The sequence below is a fragment of the Cydia strobilella genome, chromosome 10, assembly GCF_947568885.1.
Source record: "Cydia strobilella chromosome 10, ilCydStro3.1, whole genome shotgun sequence".
Lineage (NCBI taxonomy): Eukaryota > Metazoa > Arthropoda > Insecta > Lepidoptera > Tortricidae > Cydia > Cydia strobilella.
In genome coordinates this window covers 11367011-11394765 of record NC_086050.1, presented here as the reverse complement: position 1 = coordinate 11394765, position 27755 = coordinate 11367011, and the positions used below count along the sequence as shown (strand labels likewise).

General features: G+C 35.4%; 1 protein-coding gene across 1 annotated transcript; it reads right to left on the bottom strand.

Moving 5' to 3' along the window:
- Positions 1-562: 562 nt before the first annotated feature.
- LOC134744989 (circadian clock-controlled protein daywake-like) lies at positions 563-17114 on the bottom strand. The gene is made up of 5 exons (XM_063678946.1): positions 16965-17114; positions 14215-14449; positions 5486-5616; positions 2613-2762; positions 563-1400 (listed from the first exon to the last, which is right to left on the bottom strand). Exons 1-5 carry the CDS (start codon positions 17023-17025, stop codon positions 1249-1251), a joined length of 729 nt encoding a protein of 242 aa, XP_063535016.1. The 5' UTR covers positions 17026-17114; the 3' UTR covers positions 563-1248.
- Between the last annotated feature and the right edge of the window lie 10641 nt (positions 17115-27755).

The window sequence follows — 27755 nt, the reverse complement described above, 5'->3', positions numbered from 1 at the left end:
GAGATGAAATCCCGATTATGCCGAGATTGGTACGAGCCTGCCTAATGCCCTGAAGAGAGAAATTTAATTTTCTACACGATGGAACTTTTCATTACAGTCTGCTAGGTGCAAGTGGTTTGAATTGCCGCTGCCGGGTCGAGGCAGCAGATCCAGTATTGTTATGCAGCTCTTATTCGTTTAAGTATGATTTATTCGGACTGAGGAGCGGTGAGATTGAAGGGAATTGCCGCGGCGTGTTGTAGGTACATATATGAAAAATCTTATATGGTGCGAACGGAGACTAGTTTTTTAGAATATCATTATTTATTTTACTTTTTTTCAGTTCTATTCCTACGGGTTAAGAGTAGTTTGCAACTATGATCTAAAATGTACGAAAGACCTGTCAAATACCTAAAATTCCATACTAAGTTAGATAAATCGAGATTTCAAACCTTAATTATTTCTTTTTATTATATTTATTTAATAAAATACATGGTACATAACATATGTAATGTAAGCATAGCCCCATACCTAAAACTCAACAATGAGTTTGTCTGTGGGATCATCACAGTCTCTAGTTAACTAAAATTGTACACAGAGCAAAAAATATCTTAATAGTAATTATTTAGTATAATGTATGGAAATGATTTTTTAACAAATCTCTAGGTATCGATTTTTCCGGCCGACGTTTTCTACTTTAGAAGTGGTTTCAATAATTGCTGAAAATTATCTATAATTAAATGAATGAATCAATCGAAATAAATGCACCTTTTGGAAGTTGTAAAATATCTTAAAATCCTTATTATACTCGCCTCTGTAAAACGCGAGCTGTAGTCACGACATCCTTGTATTAGGGTTCAGCCCAGTAGTGACTTATATACTATTTATAAAATTAACAATTAATTAGAATGGGTAATAAAACTATACAAAATATTACTTAGTTACAATTTACTTACATAATACTTATGTACTAAATCACATGGACTTAACATTAACTGCCACAGCGACACAGACGCGTCCCCATCTGGGGAACGCACCGCGAATGCGCTAGTTAGCATTAGCGCGTTACGCGACTTACGCGTACAAACCTTTCGCAAAAAACGTTACAAAGAACAGCGCGTGTAGAGTCTGTGCGGAAAGAGAAGAGTCATAGAATGTATTCCCTTATATTAGACGACTTTTCTTTTCGCACGGGTGAGAGCGAATTGTGAATGGAGGCTCGCATTCGACACATCTGGACGCACCTTAATGCGAATATTGCTAATTAACTTATAACGCGAAGAGTTGGTCAAATGGAACATTAGAATAAAGCTTGTTAATAAGTTCGTGGACCTTGTTGGCAGTCGCCTTGGTGTACGGCGGGCCTAGCTGCTTGATCAGGTCCTTCCAGTTGTCATTCATCACCTGGTTTATCGTGTTTCCTGTAAATAAGCAATTATTGTTTTATAAACCAGTCAAGTAGCATTAGAATCGTATAATTATACTAATTGTTTATTACATGTCACATACAGGTTATAAAGTAGGTATTTCCTACACATTATGAGGTAAGTACCTATAGATGTGACGCTATATACCTATTAGGCTGGGGTCTAATACGTATATAGCGTATTATATACCACAATACGTGATATATTATCCTCATATCTAACCCCAAAAAAGCAATTTTGAAAATAATTTAATTTTGTATTTTTTATTTAATTTTTCTATGTTACAAAGTGATACAGTTCTACTTTAGTATCAATTTTACGAGACTTATGGACCTGTACTGAAGATACGGTATATATTAATCATAAAATGATACGTAATATCCATATATCCAACGGGGAAAACCTCTTTTGGTATAGTATGTTTCCTAAGGGTGTTTCCTAAAATTTTGTTTTGACCTCTAGTATGCGTGTGTCAAAAGGCTAAACTGTACATCGATTTGCCGTTTTTTTTTGCGTACGTAGCACGTCTTTCCACTATGGCCAATGGTGTGTCGTTCGAATTGCTCAGGAGGCCGTTGCGCTCCTCTCACTGGTATTGTTTATCGGTTCAAAAACTTATTTTAGTACCTAAAAGTTAACGTGCGTTTTCCTGTGGACATTATAATACCTACATTGACTTCAACTGAAAAACCCAACGATGTATGAATAAGGAGAGCCTTAAAATGTGTGTCGAAGTCTAGTCAAAGGTCCCACTTTGTCGCTTACCCAAGGACGAGATTTGCTTGTATCGTTATACGAATAACCTGTCAAAGCTTCCTTAATCATATGGCAAGCGACAATGGGGGACTTTTTGCTCGGAAACGACACAAATGTGCCCACATCGTTAACTATTCTACAAAGTGTACTTAACAAAAATAGTCGGGATCCGTTTAAGGGCATATTCGGTATCCTGTTCTTAGGAAAAAGTAGAAAAAAAAAATTTGTACTTTGTAGTTGTACGGAGGGTTGGCCGGCTTGAACAATCTGCCCCATACAAAAAATAATAATTTTTTTCGCGTCAAAATTTTTCTTCTTCTACTTTTTCCTAATCAGAACACGATAGCAAATATGCCCTTAAACGGATCCCCGCTATTATTGTTACACCCTGTATTATCTACGGGAAAGCCGCCCGTTATCAGGAACGTTTTTGATTTTTATTCCACTTACCGATAGCTTCTCCACCCGGTAAGTTGGTAAGATGGAACACCACACGCCCATATTGCTCACTCTGCTTGATATCGTACGTCTCAAGGTGGTCCACTCCGTTGGGGTCCTTGATTTTCCTGAGCTTGTACTTGATTAGGATGTTGGTATCCACTGTAAAAAAATAAAATACGAGTATAAAGCAGGCGGCATTTTTGTGAAAAGTGGCTGTTATCCGAAATGCATGAGCATGCTTAGAAAATGTAAATGTGAAATAGTTATTTGTGCAACAAGAGAGGAAAGTTGGTTTTTCTTGCGAGTGTTTATTTTGAGTCCTGAGAAAGCAAAAGATTCTAAGTTAGAATCTTGAGCGTAGCGAGGGACTCAAAAACACGAGATGTAAAATAACTTTGCTCTCGTGTTGTACATATAATTTTTCACCTCAGTAGTGAGAACATATTAAAGGTTAAAATGTATTTCGAATTACACAGAATAATACAGAAAATAAACGAATTTGTAATAGAACTATGAAGTGGCAGTTTATGGCCTTCACTAAATTAAAAAGCTACTTTGTTTCACTCCCTGGAGTGAGGAAAGTCGCAAAGTAGGCTTGTTCGAGCTGCTGAGGTGAAAAATACTTGGTTCGTTGAGTCATTATCACAGTGAAATCACAATGGTCTTAAACGCCATAATAAGCTATTGGCTCTTAAGTTCTTTATGCCAATTTCCGCATTTTTTTAAACTTCCAATATCTGGATCGACAATATTTAATCATGGAATCTGGTCACAAAATTTCACGAGAATCGGTTGAGAATGGCGACTTCTGCAGAGGAGAACATCCGAACGTACGAAAGCAACAGGCCCAAGTTAAAACGGAGACTTTCGCTGACGCTTTGGTCAATTATGATGCGTACTGGCGGCGTACCTATTACACTCACTCATAATTTTCAACTAAATAAACGCACGTACACTTGTTTATGTTCATCCGCTTATTTAAGTCCATAAAACCAATTATTTGATATTTGATTTTCTGAATCACAATACGATACCAACCTTGAGCAAATTTTAAGACCATCTTGTATGTTATTGTTTACCTACTGACCGTCACCCATGGGCCTGCCGCATTAGTCTACCACCTAGCACGGATATTTTTCTGCGAAAAAGACGTCTAAATCACGATTAATGTTTTTGAATACTCCAAGTAAAATATAATTATATTTACTGAAGTCATTTCTAGATATTATATATCTATCTTTGATATTATATAAGACCACCTGTCGATATTTATCTCACTCAACAATAATATTATGTAAATAGAGCGCCTTGGTAGTTAAATATAAATAATAAATTCCGTGATTAAATGACAGGCCAATTATTGTTGTAATTTTAAGCCAGCGCTGTAATTTAGCGTTAGTAATTAAACACGTCCCCTTCTGGTTATTATGAAGATATTTGCGTAATCATCCTGCCTTTGGGTTGGCAAACTTTGGATCGTTCTCAAAGATAAGTACTTGCCTATCTTGAGTAAATTGACAATTCATGCTAACGACACGAATAACTCGGTAATTTAAATTAGAATTTATTGGATAATAATTACAGCAAAGCCTGTATATAAATATACCCATTGAATCTCGGCTCGGCTTGATCACAAAAACACCTAAAAGATGTTAGTCTCACTAAATTTCTTCTCGCCCATCGTGTATTGTTTTTTTTTTCAATAAGTACAAACGAGCACTAGGGGTAGGTATCCCCTTTATTCACCCTCTTACAAACTAAATGCACCTTTTAACCTTTTGGACGCCAATGACGGATATATCGGCACCGCAGGTCCAACGCGAAAAACTGATTAATCCGTCGCAGACCACAGAGCAACATAGACCTACGTGCATGTGCATAATGTTCAATTTCAGTTTTGACACGTCGGTGACGTGGCGTCCGAGTGACAGCTTTTGTGTTTGACACGGCGTCGAAAAGGTTAACAATCAAAAATTTGTCTCTTTTCTAACAAACAGAAATGTCAAAATGACAGATTTAGGTATCAACTAACAAACTTTAGTCCTAGCTACTTGCAATAGGTACTCATCTTAGGGTGCCACGTGTTTCTAGAGTTAGACCAAGAAGCCTGCAGCGAATTTGATAGCATACGCAGTGCAAGTGTTATTTTAAACGTCAAACTTCTATTAAATTATGACGTATAAATAACACTTGCACTGCGTTTGTACGTCATAATTTTATAGAAGTTTGACGTTTAAAATAACACTTGCACTGCGTGTGCTATCAAAATCGCTGCAGACTTTTCTTGGTCTAACTTTAGGTATAATTTAATTGTAACAACTATATACCACCCAATAATTGATTTCTGATTTCTAATAAGAGTAATAAGTATTAAATATTTCAAGATTTTCAAGTATGTATTTACTAAGAGGGCAATGGAAAAAAAACATAGACACTAAACTTGAAAACACAGAAATCATAATGGTATAAATAAAACTAATACTCGTATTTAAAAAAGAGAAAAGTGATTTTTGTAATATTCGAGAGGATATGATTTAATAATAAAAAAAGAGTAACTTAGTAATATGTTAAATTTAGGGGCTTGGCACGAGCAGCGGCGGCCGATTGCTGTTGGCATTAAACCGGGCTAAAGTGTCTCTTTGCGCTTTAGGCAGATTCATGCTAATAAGTATTCATCTATTTTTTAGCATATGTAGGTCAAGAAATTACAGACTGAATATCCCTTAGAAAATAACCGTAAAAACGTTTCACGATAATCTTTTGCTTTTTAGTAGGTATTTGGCGTAATGTAAGCATTATCCTCAGAAAAAGCAGGTGGTAGGTTTATACAAAGGTTACAGAATGAAGATTATCTACAGCAGTGTTTTAAGCAGTGCACTTACAGCATTTTACAGAAATTTTCCCATTTCCTTTGATAGGTATGAGGACGATAGCGCCATCGGTCTCGTAGTCACCCACGAAGGTCATGTTGCCAAACAGCTTCATGGATCCGGTGTTTTTTTCCAAGTTAAATCTGAAAAAGGCACAACCTTTTTATGTTTCGAAACAGGTTATGGATATAATTCTCAATAATATATTTTCTGTCTTTGTACACAAATTGACTAAATCCCACGTAAGCTCAAGAAGGCTCGTGTTGTGGGTACTCAGACAACGATATATATATATAATATACAAATACTTAAATACATAGAAGACATCCATGACTCGGGAACAAATATCTGTGCTCATCACACAAATAAATGTCCTTACCGGGATTCGAACCCAGGACCTTAGGCTTTAAAGGCGACCCTGCAAGATCGGTCGTCCAAATCGTCGGTATTAAGGAAGTTATAAAACTCGCAATACGGCTGCCATACATTTTATTAGCAATCTTGAGCCCTTTCTCGAGGGTCTGAATCGATTCGAAACTTGAGGTTTTGGCTTTTCCTCGATAGAAAAAAAATTTAGGTCTACAGTGATCCCGGGCAGCGGCAGTCCGGGCATGCACTTCCATCTCGCTCAGCTGACGCTCAGTGAGAGTGAGAGGAGAACACGAACTTACACGGCGTTTGGAGTCTGTTAAATATCTGGGTTGTTTTGAATAAAGGTTATGTGGCGCCTATTTAAAGGAAAATCCGAGCTGATCTATCCATCCATTTTTCGTATCCTAAACTGTTTTCATTATGTTTTACGTAATATATTTGTTTCATTATTTTTTGTGTATATTGTAAATACTTGTTGAATCTTATTGTGTAGCATGTGAGCGCTTTGGTATGTAAACTGTAAGCTTGTGTGTTGTATTAATAAACAATAAAGAGGAAGGTTTATATGTATAATTTGTAAAGTTTTTGTATAAATTAGTTGAACTACCCGTGATAAGCCGGGGCGGGTCGCTGTAGTACTATATAAGTGTTTTCACGTTGTCCGATCCGGTATAGGATTGGAGAAAAACAGCTGCTAGAGAGTGGCCTAAGTCGTTTTGAAACACCAACAAACTCAGTTCAATTAATGAAGTTTGATATTCACCAAAAAGTCAATGAACGCTTTGTTGTGTCAAAAAAATATTGTAACTACACATCTATACATATAATAAAGCGGAAGAGGGTCGAAAGTCTGTACATGGAAGATATTCGAAAAAAAATTGGCTGGGGATACTTAGAATCGATAACAGAACACATTCCAACAGTTTTTAGAATTTTTGTCTGTTTATCTGTTTGTCTGTTTATCTGTTTGTCTGTTTATTTGACCGCGCTACAAATGAAAACGGCTGAACGGATTTTGATGCAAACTTTACTAATCTGTCGAAAAAATCCACGGCCAGGTTATAGGCTATAAAAATTTGAGAAATTTTACGCCTAAGGGGGTTAAAAAGGGGGTGAAAGTTTGTATGGCGTTCAAGATTTATTTTAAGCTAGCAATTTGAAACTTCGTAAGAAGATATATTATTGAAATACAAGAACACTAATTTCAGCGTTTTTGAAAATTCATCCCCTAAGGAGGTGAAATAGAGGTTGAAAATTTGTATGGAGTTCAATTTTTTTTTGGGTGCGTTACTTGAAACTTTATAATGGGCATATTATTATATATTATATATACAGGAAAAGTGATTTTAGCGTCAAGAATTCGTCCCCTAACAGGGTTAAAAGGGGGTTGTAAGTTTATATCCATTACAAATGCTTTGAAACTTCTTAGAAAGGTATGATAGACGATTACAAAAAAACTAATTTTGACGTTTTTGGAAATTTAACCCCTCAGGGGGTTGAAAAGGGGATGAAAGTTTGTCTTGGGGTGCAAATTTTATTTTAAGCCAGGAACTTAAAACTTCTCAAAACGTTAATTATATTAAAAAGCACGAAAATTTTATTCAGCGTTTTTAAAAATTCATCCCCCATGGTGGTGAAAAAGGGGTTAAAAACTTTATCTTGATAACTATATCATTCAAGCTACTAGGCCAAGTTAGGTATCGTTTTTGTATAAATCGGGTATGCCGAATTCATTTATGATATCAAAATGACACCATTCCCGAGTGAAAACACAAAATATATGAAAAAAACGGTACCTGTCGTGCCGCGTCATGTTAAATTCGGCATAAAATATTTTTGGCATAAAAATTCGGCATAAATAAATTAGACAGAACTGCGAACCCGAACTGTTGCTAGAAGTGGGTTAGGTTAGGTTAGAACTGCGACCCCCAAGAAAATGAACTGTTGCCAAAAGTGGGTTTGATTAGGTTAGAACTGCGACCCCCAAGAAAACGAACTGTTGCCAAAAAAGTGGAAATTTAAAAATTGGGATATTTAAAATAGGAATCACGTTAATTCAGAATAAGGGCAATTCCGAATTCGTGATTTTGAAAATCGTAAATGTTAAATTCGGTGTTTGCCACCATCGGAATTGTTATAGTCGGAATTATGTAGTTCGGAATTTACAAAATTCGGCTTTTTGGGTTTTCGGAAATATAAATCTTCGTGATTTTCATCATTCGTAATTATGACAGTCGGAATTTTGATGGATCGAGCATTTAAAAATCGGAATGATAAAATTCGACATTCTAAAATTCGGAATAAAATCTTTCGGAAATATGTAGTGTACCCAATTTGGATAGGTAGGTACAGTCAAGGACGTAAAAATACAAAAATGGTACTGTATCGTTCGATATACACCTACTACTCTATGCCGTTTAAATCACGTCAAATATTTGAATAAGGGCAAAAAAAAAAAACATTTTGGAGTGTAATTTTATTTAGTGGTAGCAAAGAGGATATAATATTATAGAGCGGTACTGTCATAGTAAATTTTGTAACCACAGTAAATTCACTGCCATCTATCGACACACTTTAAAACTAAACATGAAGATTTATAAAAATACGATAAAATGTATTTAAATATGGATAAATGATTTTTTTTATTTGCATTAATTATTTTTATTATTTTGACCAATGTTCTTTCACTGATATGCGTTAAAATTGTTAAATAATAACTAACAAAACCGTTAACGCCCTCTATACGAGAGTAGGCAAAAGGTAGTAGCGACATCTGATCGAGAATCAAATTTTCGTGATTTTCGAGGCACGTTTTTTCCTTAGACTGTATCCATCTATTACGGAGTTATATCTATCTTTGGTGGTAGGTACCTAACTGTAAAATATTTTATCTGGACTACAGTCCTCTAGCGTATCCATCTGTCAACTTTACTTTAAGTTCCGTCTCCAGGGGACAGGAAGATAAATTAGGGGTGAATTAGCCGCTTACTGACACAGACCGAATTCCACGCAGGCGAAGCCGCGGGCACAGCTAGTAACAAATAACCGGATTGCCTTGCCAAGCGACCATATTATACGAGTATAGTAGGTACGTTACTTTGGATGTTTTATTTACGAGGTGGCCTTTGGAATATTTTTGACCAAACTGTTGCACATCAGACTTACAAGGACTTTTTGTTACCAATACCTAAGTAATTGGAGAGTAGAAATATTTATTGTTATAAGACAAATAACCAATAATTTAAAATATGTTTTTAAGTACTCAATTTGTGCGTAATGGTACAGTACCTAGTCGGTCACTGGGTTTTCAATACTGATTAAATATAAAATAAAGGTTAAAATAAAAAAGTTTAGGCACAGTTTGATAGCTTATTTTGTAATGATCAAAACGTAAAAAATAATATTAATTTCAGATGGAGAATTAATGGGAATCCTTGGAAAGCTCCTGCAGATAACCTAAAGACGTAACCCCTATATTTTTTTGTCCACGGTCTTCTGACAGTCTTTACCAAATTTTCCAGTTAAAATAGTTTATTATTTTTAAATATATAAACCAAATTATACCTTATTACATTCTCTTTTCACAATACCTAACATTTTTCTGATTGTGTTCAGATTGAGATAGTTCTGATCTGAGGTGTTTTATCTTTGTTGAATTTGACTTTTTGACAAACAATACCTCCCACGCCTCCCATATAAAAACAACTTTCAGTACTTGGAGTAGAAAGTTTTCCTGACTACCTCAAGTAGAAAAGAGTTTCAAAAACTATGTTTTTGGTAAGATGACATTCTAATGAGCATAAAACAGCTTAAATACAATTGTGGCATTGTAGCACCAATAAGCGAGTGAAGAAGTGAAGATTATCAAAAAACGCTTGACTAATTTAAGGTATGATGGAATATACTTATTCGGCGAAAACTCACAGAACCCCATACATTGTAATATGATTGTATTTTTATTATAAATTACAACAATTACAGATTATTAAAATAAAAGAATTGCTTGAATATGTGCATTCGGTAAAAAGATATACCAGATCATGCATGGCCGGGTTTCATCGTGTACATTCTTTAGGTATTTGGATAACCTAATGCAAGTTTTTTATACGAATCACCTAGCTTTTTAATACTATACCTCTATAGCCCATAACGAGGGGTTATACAAATTTTATTGCATGCTTTACGCGTTCGTGTCTTTCCTGTAGACATCGTATAGTTAAGAGAAGCAAACGCAAATGTTTCGCTGCACCCTTACTGGCTGGATAAAGTTTTTTGTACTTGAGACTCAAATAAGAAAAACGAATATTTTATGTAACCGAGTCGTTAACTTTTATTGTATTGTCCAAAAGAGATCTTTCCTAAAATGTGTTTGACCCAGAGAGTAACTACTTACAAATGAGTGTCGAGATTGTAATCCACAATAGGGTATTTGACAACATTAAAACTATATATAGAACTAGCTGTGCCCGCGGCTTCGCCTGCGTGGAATTCGGTCTGTGTCAGTAAGCGGCTAATTCACCCCTAATTTATCTTCCTGTCCCCTGGAGACGGAACTTAAAGTAAAGTTGACAGATGGATACGCTAGAGGACTGTAGTCCAGATAAAATATTTTACAGTTAGGTACCTACCACCAAAGATAGATATAACTCCGTAATAGATGGATACAGTCTAAGGAAAAAACGTGCCTCGAAAATCACGAAAATTTGATTCTCGATCAGATGTCGCTACTACCTTTTGCCTACTCTCGTATAGAGGGCGTTAACGGTTTTGTTAGTTATTATTTAACAATTTTAACGCATATCAGTGAAAGAACATTGGTCAAAATAATAAAAATAATTAATGCAAATAAAAAAAATCATTTATCCATATTTAAATACATTTTATCGTATTTTTATAAATCTTCATGTTTAGTTTTAAAGTGTGTCGATAGATGGCAGTGAATTTACTGTGGTTACAAAATTTACTATGACAGTACCGCTCTATAATATTATATCCTCTTTGCTACCACTAAATAAAATTACACTCCAAAATGTTTTTTTTTTTTGCCCTTATTCAAATATTTGACGTGATTTAAACGGCATAGAGTAGTAGGTGTATATCGAACGATACAGTACCATTTTTGTATTTTTACGTCCTTGACTGTACCTACCTATCCAAATTGGGTACACTACATATTTCCGAAAGATTTTATTCCGAATTTTAGAATGTCGAATTTTATCATTCCGATTTTTAAATGCTCGATCCATCAAAATTCCGACTGTCATAATTACGAATGATGAAAATCACGAAGATTTATATTTCCGAAAACCCAAAAAGCCGAATTTTGTAAATTCCGAACTACATAATTCCGACTATAACAATTCCGATGGTGGCAAACACCGAATTTAACATTTACGATTTTCAAAATCACGAATTCGGAATTGCCCTTATTCTGAATTAACGTGATTCCTATTTTAAATATCCCAATTTTTAAATTTCCACTTTTTTGGCAACAGTTCGTTTTCTTGGGGGTCGCAGTTCTAACCTAATCAAACCCACTTTTGGCAACAGTTCATTTTCTTGGGGGTCGCAGTTCTAACCTAACCTAACCCACTTCTAGCAACAGTTCGGGTTCGCAGTTCTGTCTAATTTATTTATGCCGAATTTTTATGCCAAAAATATTTTATGCCGAATTTAACATGACGCGGCACGACAGGTACCGTTTTTTTCATATATTTTGTGTTTTCACTCGGGAATGGTGTCATTTTGATATCATAAATGAATTCGGCATACCCGATTTATACAAAAACGATACCTAACTTGGCCTAGTAGCTTGAATGATATAGTTATCAAGATAAAGTTTTTAACCCCTTTTTCACCACCATGGGGGATGAATTTTTAAAAACGCTGAATAAAATTTTCGTGCTTTTTAATATAATTAACGTTTTGAGAAGTTTTAAGTTCCTGGCTTAAAATAAAATTTGCACCCCAAGACAAACTTTCATCCCCTTTTCAACCCCCTGAGGGGTTAAATTTCCAAAAACGTCAAAATTAGTTTTTTTGTAATCGTCTATCATACCTTTCTAAGAAGTTTCAAAGCATTTGTAATGGATATAAACTTACAACCCCCTTTTAACCCTGTTAGGGGACGAATTCTTGACGCTAAAATCACTTTTCCTGTATATATAATATATAATAATATGCCCATTATAAAGTTTCAAGTAACGCACCCAAAAAAAAATTGAACTCCATACAAATTTTCAACCTCTATTTCACCTCCTTAGGGGATGAATTTTCAAAAACGCTGAAATTAGTGTTCTTGTATTTCAATAATATATCTTCTTACGAAGTTTCAAATTGCTAGCTTAAAATAAATCTTGAACGCCATACAAACTTTCACCCCCTTTTTAACCCCCTTAGGCGTAAAATTTCTCAAATTTTTATAGCCTATAACCTGGCCGTGGATTTTTTCGACAGATTAGTAAAGTTTGCATCAAAATCCGTTCAGCCGTTTTCATTTGTAGCGCGGTCAAATAAACAGACAAACAGATAAACAGACAAACAGATAAACAGACAAAAATTCTAAAAACTGTTGGAATGTGTTCTGTTATCGATTCTAAGTATCCCCAGCCAATTTTTTTTCGAATATCTTCCATGTACAGACTTTCGACCCTCTTCCGCTTTATTATATGTATAGATTGCTGTCATCCTGAAAGATAATAAACTAATAAAGTATATTTCACTATATTTGAATGTAAATTATGTTTAGTTCTTGGAATATAAACGAAAGAAAATTTAATATTTTTTGAAATTTCATCAGGGACGTGAACGCTCTGTGATTGGTCAACGCTCGGATGACGTCACACGCGGGTAAACATTCTTGATTGCCTTGAGTGTTTTAACTGTTTTATTTGTATTTAGTTATTGTTCCACAGTTTTCTGGTATATTCCGATTTATCCGTATATCTAGTAGCACAATATTCATAAGAATCTCAAAATGGAGCCGAAATATGTGAAAGCTGATAGCGGCAACCTACCACAGACATAGACGCATTAATGGTTGCACTTTTCTTTAAAGATAATCCGGATTACTATGCTGCGGAACTTAGAAATGTAAAAACAGCTGTGTGAGTATACGTAGAAATTGTTTATTTACGAACATTTCGATTTCGATGATACGAATACGACGACGATATATATACCTATATACCTATATATAGATATAGAATACGATGACGAGAATAGTATCTCCATACTGCACTTTAGTTTGAAAGAAAAAGTATGCTAGTAACTACCTACTAATGCTGAAAGAGCTATGTTATGAGGTTATGTAGTAATACATTAAATACCTAGATCTTGTTTCGTTAAATACAACAAAATCCGCTGCTTTAACTACCATATTTATTTACAGTTAAATATTACTTACATCGAAGTGGTCTTCACACATAATAGTAGATTGTTAACCAAGGGACGAAAGGCACTCATTTCTGCCGAGGTATTTTGGCGCTCGAATGCAGTGAGAGCGCCAATAGTCCGAGGCAGAAATGATGCCTTTCACCCGAGTTAAACACTCTACTTTTCATTTCGAATACGAGGAAAGTAAAATGCATGTATTTTTTTTAAAACATGACTAAGTATACATTTTTATAGTATTTCTTGAGGGTACTTTCAATTAACAATTCAGACAAAAGTATCGTTATTTATGGAATGGAGAGTCAAATATAAAAATGAAAAATTTATTACAAATCCATTTAAACTCAAATTTCAATTGCGTATCGTAAAAAAATTAAAAAAGTCGTACTTCGAACGTAAAATGCTCTAGTGCAGACACGTATCATTTTCTGCGCACCTTTTAGAACAACAATGACCCTCTTTCAGAGCATGAGAAATGAAAAAACATTTGTATGCGCTACAATGCTCTTTGGGTCTATTCGCGCTAGTTTTAACCACATTTTTCTTTTTTTGGGATTCGTTGGAATGGAAACAAACAATTTATCTGGATTTTTTATAGTCGTACTTGAACATTGCGGCACTATACACCATTTATATACTATTTTACAGTGAAATAATCAATTCAATGCACATAAACCATAAGATTTACTAAGGTCATTGACTGAGTTTACTCGCGTGTGACGTCACACGTGTCACGTGATTAGCCCCTTTGCAAAAACAGCGTTTAAGGCGCGTTCAAAATAAATAAACTTTAACATTGTTTTTTTATATTTAATACAGGAAATTTCACGGAAATATCAATGTAGTGTAATTATTAAGTCATAAACAATCAATTAAAACCATTTTCAAAAATTAGTCAAATAGCCTATTCCACGAGCGAATGCTACTGTTGCTATTGGTTATGGGTTAGAACGTAATGTTGCTTTAGAAAGACATACTTGACTTCACGAATCTCCATTTTCTTCAAACCTTTCAAAAGTAAGTTTTTGCTCCTTATGATGAACGTTCCCGCATTGGCTACTATGTCATCGAGCGGCAGAGGGTCGATGGGTTCTAGACCAAACTCTGGTATGCCCTTTGCGAACTCAGGTTGTATCCTTCGAGCCTCCGTCGTAACGCATTCCGTCAGCTCGTTGATAGCCAGGCTCCTCGAGCATGGCGTAATATATGATGCTAAAAACAAAATATATCGTCAAAAATATAAACCACGTAGGTTATTGCACTTTTAACTAGATTTGAAATATCAATTAATGTATAATAACTAAACTAGTTAATTTAACCTTTTGGACGCCAATGACCCATATATACGCACCGTAGGTTCAACGCCAAAGACCGATTAATCGGTCATGGACCACAGAGCAACATAGACCTACATGCATATGCATAAAGTTCAATTTTAGTTTTGACACTTCGGTGACGTGGCGTCTGGATGACTGTTTTCGTGTTTGACACGGCGTCAAAAAGGTTAAAGGTGTCATTCTGATGACACCTTTTGTTACTGCAAAGTTACTGTTGCAGCGTTAACGCAGGCGACATCACTGTCAATTACATTGTATTACCGCCGTGATAAGAACATTAAGAGGAAACCAGCCGAGCCCCTGTGTGAATTTGAAGCCTGCTCTAGGTCCAGACTACGCGGCGCGAAGCCGCGAACGCGAGTGTGGAGTCGATTATGCTGATTAGCGAACTACACTCCACACTCGCGTTCGCGGCTTCGCGCCGTGATTCGCGCACGAGTGTGGAGGGCCCTTCAGGTGTATATTATTTCTGTCGCGCTGACGAATCTCGCGTTCAGAAATCGAGGTTCCATCCTCAATATTTTCCTCCTTCAAAACTAAATCAATCGTAATATTTTTTTTTGGAACGGAATGAGAAATAAATTATCTGTGTCTGACCGTTTTGATTTTTGAGTTTATTGTTGCCGATTTTGTATGCTAGGCGTCTAGCTGTTTGCGGTGCATTTATTTGGTCGTTATTAGCGCCCAGTTCTTATAAAAACAAGAATATCAAAAAAAGGTACTGGTAATATTGAACTCATATAAAAACAATATAGGGCCAAAATCCAGAGAGGAAAATGTCGAGAACGTTTGTATGTAAAAATTACCTCTAATATTTTCTCTTAATCCGTCACTCATTTTATCAAGAAGAACCCTAATTTAAAGGGCCCACTGATTATTAATCCGCCGGACGATATTAGGCTGTCAGTTAGACAACAATTAGACAGTTCCGAACAACTGACAGGCCGATATCTATATATTTAAATTTCTATATATTTAAATTTGTTTTATTGTATTCAAAGTTCAAAGTCCGGCAGACTGGTCAGTGGGCCCCTTAAGAACTGAGAGAGCCAGTGCGTATGTCATGGTCCTTTTACGCCCTTCACTATATATTGGATTTCTAAGCGCGGCATAAAGTGAGCAACACCTATTTAGGCGCCCACAAGTCTTCTAGGGTTGCAATCGGGTCGACAAGGGTCACCGGATTAATTTATTTCCACGCTACAAGGAAGTGCTCTGTTAGGGACCCTCTTTGTTTCTGACCGTCAAAGTGATTCCTAAATTGGAACAGATAATAGCCCCCAAGCAAGCCAGCCCTTCTGAAGTTAACGCCTTGTACAATGGAAACGACACAGCCGACAGCGGATGGCTGAAACTTTTCTTAACCTTTTAGGATAAAAGGACCAAGAACCTATTGAAAACGATGCTTAGGGAATACCGATAACATCACACTTATTGGCTTTTAGCCATGATAAGGGATAATGAATACGATCTAGATTTGTTCGCAAAAGTGGTATTTCGCAGTAAAAAAAAAATGAAAGTACTTACATTTTGCGGTTGCCATTTTATAATGAAAGGTTTGTGATTTGTGACCAAATTAATGTTAAAGATATCTTTTAGTACCGACTTCTAACTTTGCGCAATCGTATACAACTTAGGAAGATAATACAAATGTGTCCTAGCTACTTACTCGAAATTTCCGCTCTAATATCGAACATCGGAAAATGGGTGGTAAAATTTGATTACGGAAAGGCAACGGGACAGGTGAAAGAAAATGTAAATAAAAGCGACGAATTCGTATTCAAGCATAATTAGAACTAGGACAATCTACATTCTTTTGTCAGTGAGATTATGTCAGTTGCGTAAGGCCTCTACATTACATACATAGGTACAATTAAAAACCATACAAATATACGTGCACTAACTATAAAAGTATAATAAAAAACTTGCTAAATTTAAAAAGTGCAAATTATTCTTTTCTTATAAATTTTTTTTGAAAGACAAACAACAAACAGCAGTACTTATTGGTATTTATAAATAAATCCAAAAGCTAAAATTCTACATATTTTGTTTCCGTTCAGTCATTAGTATCGAAAAAAAAATCCTATGAAAGGAAGAAATTCATTATTTGAGCGAATCGTTACCTAATATGCTTCGCTTAAGAATAGTTATAATGGCATAGTATTACGTTGAAAAACCCAGTAAGAAATGTATTTCATGAAATAAATACAGTTAGTTCTTTTTCAGTTTAGGTAGGCACCTAATCTTAAAATGCACATACCTATACGTACCATTGTTTATTTAAAAGTTTTATAACGGATATCAAGTAATATCAACCAGTTGAACTATTTGGTTCAATTGGGGTAAAGGACTTTTCTAACTAGTTTAACCAATTTAAAAATAACACTTACGTAAATTAGCGGCTCTTGAGCCAATTACACAGATTGCACAAAAAATTAACTCCAACTTCATCGTGAACGTGTTATCCTCACCAAAAGTTCTTGCACAATGCCGTTAAAATATCAGTGTTCTCCTCTTTTATGTCTGCAAACTAACCGCTTTATTAAAAACAATTTGTGACGCCGCCTATGACGTGTAGATAAACATGATTAATATTTTATTCTATCTTTTAATATGTCGGTTATTATATAACTTATATAATTAAGTATAAGACTAAAGGATGAGTCATCCTTAAAGTCGAGCTCCGGCAAAAAATAGGAAAATTCTGCGATCATGTTCCGTAGGTTCCGTAGGTTTAAAGTCTGTGCGTTTTTGTAAATTGCAAGACAAATAATTAGGTACCTCATTTAAATATTCGCGAAATAACAAAAACGAATTCACTGTGGCGAAAATAACACGCAAAGCAATGAAAATAGCTTACTTACTTTGTAATGGAAATTTCATAAAAACATAGATACGACCAATTAATTACTTGAGTAGATACTTATCTTCATCTACATATATTACGATCGTAGGTAAATTAAAAAAAATGCGGACAACTGCGAGTCGCACTCGCCAACCGGGGGGTTCCGTACAACTTTAACGAAGGTATTGATTTTTAACAAATTTATAGTTTTCAGATTTCTCCCTGTACTTGTAGTATAAGACGATATTACTTGCCAAATTTCATTCTAGGTTAGGTTAAATAAGGAAGTACCCTATAAATTTTGATTCCCTTGAGTGTCGAAATATATCTTTTTTGAACGTTAACTTAGAAGTTTGATTTTTTCACAGTTTCAAGATAAGTATTTACTTATATAGTTTTAATTTCAACTCAATACTCAATACCTCCACGCGCTCCCGGGTCTTGCTTGACAGACAGACAGACGGACGGACGGACGGAAACCAAAGTGATCCCATAAGGGTTCCGTTTTCCTTTTGAGGTACGGAACCCTAAAAACAACAATAATTTAATTAACAAAACTTCCCAACGTGAACGTGAACGTGAGTGTTAACGTGAGTGACCCGGTTTAATTTATTTAACAACAATAATTGCATACATTTAAGGAAGATCTAAACGAGCGGTTTGTTTTATGTCAATAACATGAACTTGTAGGTAATAGTTTATAAACAAACTACATACATATTACACATTTACCCAACTACTCCACTTTACAAACATAAAATATTACGGAAAAAATTTACATTAAACAACCTGCTATTTAATTATTCACAAGTTTGGATGTCGGTACTTTTAAGAACAGTTTGTTGGATGGTTCTGCAGATACTAAACATTAAGAACATCGTCAGACTTGCGTGCAAAATATTGCATTTTGATGACCCGTTGAAAGTTGTTTGGGAAGGGTCAGGGCTGACGGGATTATTACAGCTCCGCTTTTGTTTACCTACGAGCTAGGTCCTTGCATTTACTGGTTGATTATTTGAGGCCAATAAAATGTAATTTAATATAATAATACTTAATTCAACAATAAATAATACAATGATACCATTTTGTTATCTTCGTAGGTATTCACTTCCTTGCCTCGAGACATTTATGACATATGGCGATTGAGAGTATTGGGACCGATTGGAATCATTCTTCTAACTGGACATAACTCTGCAAACAGGAACCAACCCACACGAAATCTCCATTCAAATTTTTACTTCATGTTTTAATTACAAAATTTTTGTGTTTTCTCGTTTGCAAAACTACGTACAACTTAGGTTTCGTATTTAGGGGGTTTTCAGAAACTTTTTTTACTTTGTTTCGATAAACTAACGACTATTGGGTTATTAAATGTCAATGCAATAAATAGGTACCTACATTATTTGTATCCTTGGATTCTGAGGGTAAATTCCTACTCTAAATTTTCCGTCCACTAAGATAAATATCGTCTTCGTCATTGAGCCATCAGGCATCATAACAAACATTTATATCACTAAATTTGCAAAGCTATTGGGATTACCGATTTCTATCTGTGTTTTTTTGGATATTTTGATATCCACATGAATTCGGTCAATCATCCCTTTTGCTATTATATTTAACGGTCTCCTAGCTTAGTGGGTACCCTGCCTACAAAGCCGGAGGTCCCGGGTTCGAATCCTGGTAAGGGCATTTAATTGTGTGTTTATCACAGATATTTGTTTCTGAGTTGTGGATGTTTTCTATGTATATATAAGTATTTGTTTATAACTATTTAACTATATGTATATAGACGAAGCGTCCTATAGGCCCATAACATAACCTAATATTTATAACAAAATATAGCAGAAATTAACAGTACAAGAAACGTGAATGGAAAGTATGTTAACAACATTGTGAGATTTGTGAGAGATGAGACGTCAAGACTGCCGGCCAGGACTTCAAGAAGAAACTTTAATACAACACGTTAACAGCCTTCCCGAATAGTCACATCAAAAGTGCGTTAGCGAGAGGACGGCTTATTTTCAATAGGCGTTTTGTTACAGGCAAGATCATTTTTAGGGTTCCGTATCCAAAGGGTTAACGGGCCCCTATTAGTAAGACTCCGCTGTCCGTCTGTCCGTCTGTCTGTCTCTAAAAAAATATTTTATTATAATAAGCCAAATAATCAAACCAACGATTGTCGTGAAAAATAATTCAATTTATGACGTTCTTATATCATTTTAGAGCGTTGGATGTTCAGTGTTCCCAATTACCCTTACTCTCCCCTACTTACTGCTTCACTAGCTAAAAAAATAACCGACGTATTCAGATATTCAGAACCTTCTCTTTTTTGAAATCGGTTAAAAAGGTAAACATTGCTCATTGCGAATCCCGATAATCAACAACCTATTCACACTATTGCATTAATGACATACAATTCAAAAATGAAACATCATAAAGTTATGATTGATATCGACGTTACAACTATATATATTTCTACTTTGATTTCTACACACTGGAACGCAGTTACACATTTTTTTTTAAACTTGAGACATCGCTACCGTTACTGTTGTGATATTAGTTTACTAACTCTCGTCTCGTCTCGTTATCTTTAGATAATTATTGTTATTGTCTTTGTTAAATATACTCTGATTTGTAATTAGATTCCAAAAAACTAACCTCACTCAAATCCTTTTTCTTTCGTAATAATGGAAAATATGTAAAGAAGTAAACTCAAATTTTCCTTTTACATACTCTAGCATTTAAAATAAATATAGATGTATCATTTTAGCTTTGTTTAGTTTCTTAAAACATACGGAAAAGAGAAAAAGTGAGGTTAGTTTTATGGAATCTAATTACAAATCAGAGTATAGGATTACCAAACCACGAAATTCAGTGAACGTTCGAACGATAGGCGTTCGCGGAGCAGCTATCCATGCTGTAATTTAACCAAATATTTTGCTATATAGAAAACATCGCAAATCTCCTGTGAATTATATCATACTCGTATAAAATCCGGTCCCTTACACATAGGGGTAGGTATAACAATAAATATAAATATTCTGACTACAAGAAAGTCCCCGGCAAGCTCGGCCGAATTGCACCTTCCCATACAAACGTAGTTCCGATTGTAATAAAACTTTGCACATACTATGACATGAGGTATAATTATCTAGGTTTATATAGCTCCAGTTTATAAAACAAACGAATTAGAGCAAAAACAAGTTTTGTATGAAAAACTTAAATTCGCTGTATTCTTTTAACTATTGTATCTGAAGCTAAAAAACTAATTACAGACATAGATATACCTCATCGTATTGTAAGTACAAAGTTTCAGAGCAATCTAGAACTACGTTTGTATGGAGAACCGAGCTTGCCGGAGACCCTTAAGTGACGATATTTCATTTAATGCAATACTTACCAAAATGTAAAACTTGTAAGCTCGCAATATCACGTGCTACATAAAGCGAGTGGAATTTGCCTCCACATCAGTCCTCCCGTAGTGCTGCAATAAACACTAATATTATTTTCGATGCATTTAGTAACCGCTGTCGCTTGACCTTGACACGGGCAACCGGTTGAATTGAATCATAAAGGTCTGTTCAAATGCGTCACAAGTCACAATTAATACACACATTTTTTTGCGTATACTCAGGATTTTGGTGTTTAATTTTGACTTTGGGTCTTAGAAACATAATTGATTTAGTATTCGATTTTATGGGCTGTTTTTGAAATTGAAAACCGCGGTATCTAAATGTTCCCAAAATTCCAAAATTAAACAACAACAAGCGAGCGATATTTCGCTCGAAGTGATTAAAAAAAAGTTAAACTGTCATTACGAGGTGAAGGTTTCAATATCAGCTGGGCATTCACGCTTTCCAGATAGATTTTCGTACATTGGCCCGCCTGTTGCTATCTCTATTGCACGCGCCGTATAATTATATTGCTCTCCCGCCCATGATGCCGGTTTGTCAATTTCACTGTGCAAGTTTGACAGCAATATAATTACGCGCGTGCAATAGAGATAGCAACAGGCGGGACAATGTACAAAAATCTATCTGGAAAGCGTCTCTTTTTTATCAGGCGTATATTTCTTCAACCAGAAACGTCACGTGACACTGACAGATCTGATCCATATCTAATACAATTCTAAGACATCCTCTTATTAAAATTAGAATACGCCTATATGCTATCGGGTAGCACATATGACACAATTCACTACTAAAAACGGGAAAAATATTAGAGTAAAACATTTCTAGTTTAAATATATTTGACCTAAAAATTAACACTTAAACACAAATTTTTCGTTCAAAACATATGCCCTTTACCTAGCAAGGAATACCATTTTAAATGTCTATCAAAATACCATATTATGTAAATCCACAAAACTGTTTTGAGAGAAACGAGAAATTTTCATACAATTTTTACTAAAATGTAATTTATTGTAACGTGAAATTTCCATACTTACAGTGTGAACAGGCCTCAAATCGACAGGTTGACTGACTGGCGCCGCGCGAACGTCTTTATTTTGCCACACGCTATTTGAACGCAACCATCATTGTATCGAGACATTATGTGCAACTTCATTCAAGTACTGCCGGTTTCATTGAAGTAATATGTACACACTAGAGGCGGCTTCTAGAAGAAAATGTTTGCGCACCTCAATGAAGTGCATGCACTTCATTGCTACTGGCTAGCTACGCTTATTCTTTTGTATAGTGACAGACGTTAAACGCAAAAAATGGCGGATGCAGTATAAATTATCATTACGCACAGGCATTTTTAATTTTTAATATTTATTTTTTAAATTTCCGTCGGATGTGTACGGTACGGTACGGACCGGACCGGACCGGACCGGACCGTACCGTACCGGACCGGACCGGACCGGACCGTACCGTACCGTACCGTACCGTACCGTACCGTACCGTACCGTACCGTACCGTAAGTAATAATGTAATAAAAGTATGAAGTTTATGGTCTTCACTAAATTAAAAAGCTACATTGTTTCACTCCCTGGAGTGAGGAAAGTCGCACTTTTCTCATTCCAGGGAGTGACGAAAGTAGGCTTGTTCGAGCTGCTGAGGTGAAAATAAAATTTTCAAAATGGTGGCTTACAGTTTTATAAGTATACCGGACCGGACCGGACCGTACCGTACCGTACCGTACCGTACCGGACCGGACCGTACCGTACCGTACCGTACCGTACCTTACCGTATCGTACCGTACCGGACCGTACCGTACCATACCGTACCGTACCGTACCGTACCGTACCGTACCGTACCGTACCGTACCGTACCGTACCGTACCGTACCGTACCGTAAGTAAAAATGTAATAAAAGTATGAAGTTCATGGCCTTCACTAAATTAAAAAGCTAAATTGTTTCACTCCCTGGAGTGAGGAAAGTCGCACTTTCCTTACTCCAGGGAGGGACGAAAGTAGGCTTGTTCGAGCTGCTGAGGTGAAAATAAAATTTTCAAAATGGTGGCTTACAGTTTTAACAACGAGTAATTGCACCAAAGTGTGCTGGGCTTGTATGCACTTATTCGCCAGTTCATTGAAGTAAGCTACCAACACGTTTTCCAAGAAAGACTGGGCGTTTTTGCTGATTTTCCATTGTATAAAAGTTTCATATGCCGCCAATTACTTTTCAGCCGATTTTGGTGGTAAAAGGCTATCGTTCTCGGCTCTTGCCTCTATTAGTATTACCAAAGATAGATATAACTCCGTAATAGACGGATAAAGTCTAAGGAAAAAACGTGCCTCGAAAATCACGAAAATTTGATTCACGATCAGATGGCCCACGAGCTTTGGCCTACTCTCGTATAAATGGCGTTGACGGTTTCTTTTGTTATTTATAATTTTAACGCATATCAGTGAAAGAACACGGGTCAAAACCATATAAAAATAATTTATGCAAATAAAAAAAACATTTATCCATATTTAAATACACTAACGTATTTTTATAAATCTCCATTTTTAGTTTTAAAGTATGTCGATAGATGGCAGTGAATTTACAGTGGTTACAAAATTTACTATGACAGAGCGGTAGCTCTATCTTATTATATCCTCTTTGGTATTACTGGCAGCATAGAGTAACTTATACTAGAGCGGTACTGTCATAGTAAATTTTGTAACCCCAGTAAATTCACTGCCATCTGTAATACGATAATATGTATTTAAATATGGATAAATGATTTTTTTATTTGCATTAATTATTTTTATATGATTTTGACCCATGTTCTTTCACTGGTATGCGTTAAAATTATAAATAACAAACGAAACAGTCAACGCCCTCTATACGAGTGTAGGCCAAAACTAGTGGCGCCATCTGATCGAGAATCAAATTATCGTGATTTTCGAGGCACGTTTTTTCCTTAGACTGTATCCATCTATTACGGAGTTATATCTATCTTTGCTGGCAGCGTCAATTTGATGTGTTCTTTATTTTCAATACTTGAAAATGACATTTTCGTCAATATATAAACGTCCATAATATAAACTAAAAACATGCAAAACTATTCCAATGGGGATGATGACACGTGTGGAATTTTATAACAAAATCTAGTAACATAGATAGCAAACGAGCAATTTATCACAATAATGTAGATATGCCACATGTTTGAAAGCGCTCTCTTGTAGTTCCGATACATAAAAGCGGTGATAAGCACAATATACAGAATTATCGCGGTATATCGAAACTGTCCACGATTCCTAAATTATTTGAAAAAATAATTTATGACACACTATTTAAAGTGGTGAGACCCATGCTTACTATTAATCAACATGGCTTTATAAATAAGCGGTCGGTTGAATCAAATCTTGTGGAATTTTTAGATTACACGTTAAAGGCAATAGACAAAGGGTTTCAGGTAGATGCTATTTACACTGATTACTCTAAGGCCTTCGATAAAATTTCACATAATATCCTAATTGACAAATTAAAGACCTTCGGAATACATGGTGACCTATTGAGATGGTTAACGTCTTACCTTCGGGATCGCTCTCAGGCCGTTTCCGTTAAAGGGCATACCTCCTCTTTCATCCCCGTTCTGTCAGGTGTACCTCAGGGATCCCACTTGGGGCCCCTGCTTTTTAACATTTTCATAAACGACGTAGTTAACTGTTTTCACCACTCCAAGATTTTACTTTTTGCCGACGACACTAAAATTTGTACTTTAGTTAAATCTATAGATGATTGTGTAAATTTACAAATTTACAAGAAGAAGAAGAAGAAGATCAATAGGTTGGATCTTTACTGTACAAGAAATTGTCTTGATCTCAATGTCGAGAAGTGCTGCTCGATTTCATTTTCTCGTAAGCGTAGCCCTATTCTTTTTGATTACCAGCTCAAGAACAAAAACCTGAATAGGGTTACTGAAGTAAGAGATCTTGGAGTTTATATTGATACTGAGGTCCAGCTCACTTCTCACATTAACAAAATTACGTCGAAAGCGTACAGAATGTTAGGCTTCATTTTCCGACAAGGTAAAGAATTCAGAGATCCACGAACCATCGTTTTATTGTATAATGCCTTCGTTAGGTCAAATTTGGAATTCGCTTCAGTTGCTTGGAATCCTCAATATTCGGTACACATTGATCATATCGAAAGAATTAAAAAAAAAATTATTAAATGGATGCAATACAAGTTTAAATCTACTGTTGGTGATACTATTGCAAGTCTTAAGCTGCGTAGAGAACATCGAGATCAGATATTTCTGTTTAAATTATTAAATCATTCGATTGAGTCGCAGTACTTTATCAGTAATATCTCGTATAGATGCACTAATTCCCGAACTAGAACAAATGTTCTATTCGCAATTCCATTCTGTCGTACTAGATATGTAAAAAACTCGTATCTTGTTAGAGCGTGCTCAGCGTATAACTCTAAATATTCAAACCTCGATCTATTCAGTACGAAGCTTGGCAAATTTGTTTCTTTGTTAAAGAATGACGTTTAGTTATTTTTTGTTAAATTCTTAAATTTTCAAATTTTATTGTTTATTATTTTATTACTTTTTAAATTTTGTTGCAGACGCATGATGTTGTATTGATGTACTCTTATTTTTCTTTTTTTCTTTTTCTCTGTTTCCTAGAACGATTGAAATGATATGTTATAATGTATTTTTACTCTAGTTCCCTTTGAGCATTTATGTTTTATTCCATTAGTGGAAACTGTTTTGGCTCATGTATTAGTCATAATATCTACATATATATCCTGTATTATTGTAAGCTGTTTGTTTCCCAATAAAATAAAATAAAAAATAAAATATTAAAATAATATATGGAAATAATACAAAAATACAGGACTTGAAAGTTTCAAAATTTAAGTTATTTTTCAACTTCCTGAAAAGGAAAAAAGTAAGGGTACCATTTGATTCCTTACATTTTATCCAAAAAAATATTGTACAGCGACTATATACATAAACGCAATATTTCACCGACGAAAACGCATTTTTCTTATTTTTTCCATACATTCAAAATGGGCTCTCAGTGAACTTGACGTCACGTTCACTTATCGTTTTGTTAGAAGTGTTTCGCGAGTGAAGTACGACTGTCGGACTTTGACTATCATTTTTAACTTTTGTTTTGCTTTAATGCAATGGGTCCCATATAGACATTTGATCCTAAAAATAAACCTGATCGATTGATACCATTAATTAAAAATTTGTCATCTAGCCCACAGATTTAGTATACATATACGCTAGATGACGCAAATACCACGATTTGTATTGAAACCAAGCGTCCCGACTTTTTCATACAAAATTTACGCATAATATAATTTTAAAATTACTTATCTGTGATAGGAAATATATTCTTACCTTGGGGTGCTCGCCATTATTGGGATGTTGCAGTTAATTATCATGCAACGAAGCATTTTTTAAGTTTTCACGGACGTCCGGCGGCAACAACCGGCGGCGTGGACTGTAAAGAGCGACGGACAACCTCGACGTTAGGTCGGGGTTCGGACACGCGAAGTAGATGCATTTGCGTCTTCTATGGTATATTTATTTCTGTGATCTAGCCTATTTTATGACAAATACGGAAAATGGCTGGCTCGTTTTTTTTAACGCACGATTCCAATGCGCGACCAAGTCAAAGGCGGGAACGAAATCGACAAACAGCCATTTAAAAAAAATGTAAAAAAGCTAATATTTTCGTATTTCTAACCGACGGTGGAGATCGAATCGATAAAATGTTATGTTTATTAATGAATAACAACATTAATGAATGTAATTTACGAGATCATTTAATCTATAAATTATGTTTGGTGAGATAAAATCTCTTTGCGCTCACATTTGAAACCTAATAGTTGGTTAAAAAATAGTTATTTTCGATACAAGTGCGGAAAAGAGGAAATTCGAAACGAGTGGCGATAAACTAAAACACGACCGCAGGGAGTGTTTTAAATCGACACGAGTTGCGAATTACCTATTCGCACGTGTATCGAACAACGTTTTACAGTACATAATATGGCCCTTTAAACTTTCGACATATGCACAAAAAGTGCACTTTCCGCACTAGTGTGAGAAAGTAGCACCATATGTAGTGTAAAAATGATAAGTCGACCAAATTAAGAGGGCTCTGTTTCCATGCATGCATATTCAGTTACCTTCTTAACTAGTCGGATAATATCATGAAAAAGCACGAGTGTTATAATATACTGAAAAAGCACGCGTGTTTAATTTACAGTACTTAATACTTTCTCGCACTAGTGCGTAAAAGAGCACTTTTCGTGCATATGTCGAAAGTTTAAAGGGCCATATGTACTGTAAAACGTTGTACGATACACGTGCAAATAGGTAATTCGCAACTCGTGTCGATTTAAAACACTCCCTGCGGCCGTGTTTTAATTTATCGCCACGCGTTTCGAATTTCCTCTTTTCCACACTTGTATCGTAAATAGCTATTACTTAAGCCTTTATGTTCCTAAGGTGCAACATTAGGTACATGCACAGTATCGAAACTGCGCTGTAAGACGAATCCGCATTTTAACTGTGAATCCGGAAACTACAAAGTTATACCAACTTTTGTAAGTTAAAGCCGTTCGCAGAGTTCAGCTTGGTTCCAGGCAAACGGGCGAAGTTGAATTTTATTTAGAACGTTACCGTGTTAGACATTTTTTGATCAGATACGCTGTTTACTTATTATTGATTCGAAATATAGCGAGTGCGGTACAAAGTATCGATATAAAAAGAATATACTCAGAAACTTACCTATTTAAATAAATCGGTCCGTTTACGTAAGTTGATACACTAGTACCAAAGAGGATATAATAGGATAGAGCGGTACTGTAATAGTAAATTTTGTAACCACAGTAAATTCACTGCCATCTATCGATTAAAACTAAAAATGAAG

Bases quoted from the DNA above. Each gene is read 5' to 3' on its own strand.
- LOC134744989 (XM_063678946.1), bottom strand. From the start codon at position 17,025: ATGAAGTTGGAGTTAATTTTTTGTGCAATCTGTGTAATTGGCTCAAGA. The intron at 2,763-5,485 runs GTAAGTGCACTG...ATTTTTTTACAG, and splicing joins GAAAATTTCTGTAAAATGCT to TGGATACCAACATCCTAATC. The intron at 1,401-2,612 runs GTAAGTGGAATA...GCTTATTTACAG, and splicing joins ACCGGGTGGAGAAGCTATCG to GAAACACGATAAACCAGGTG.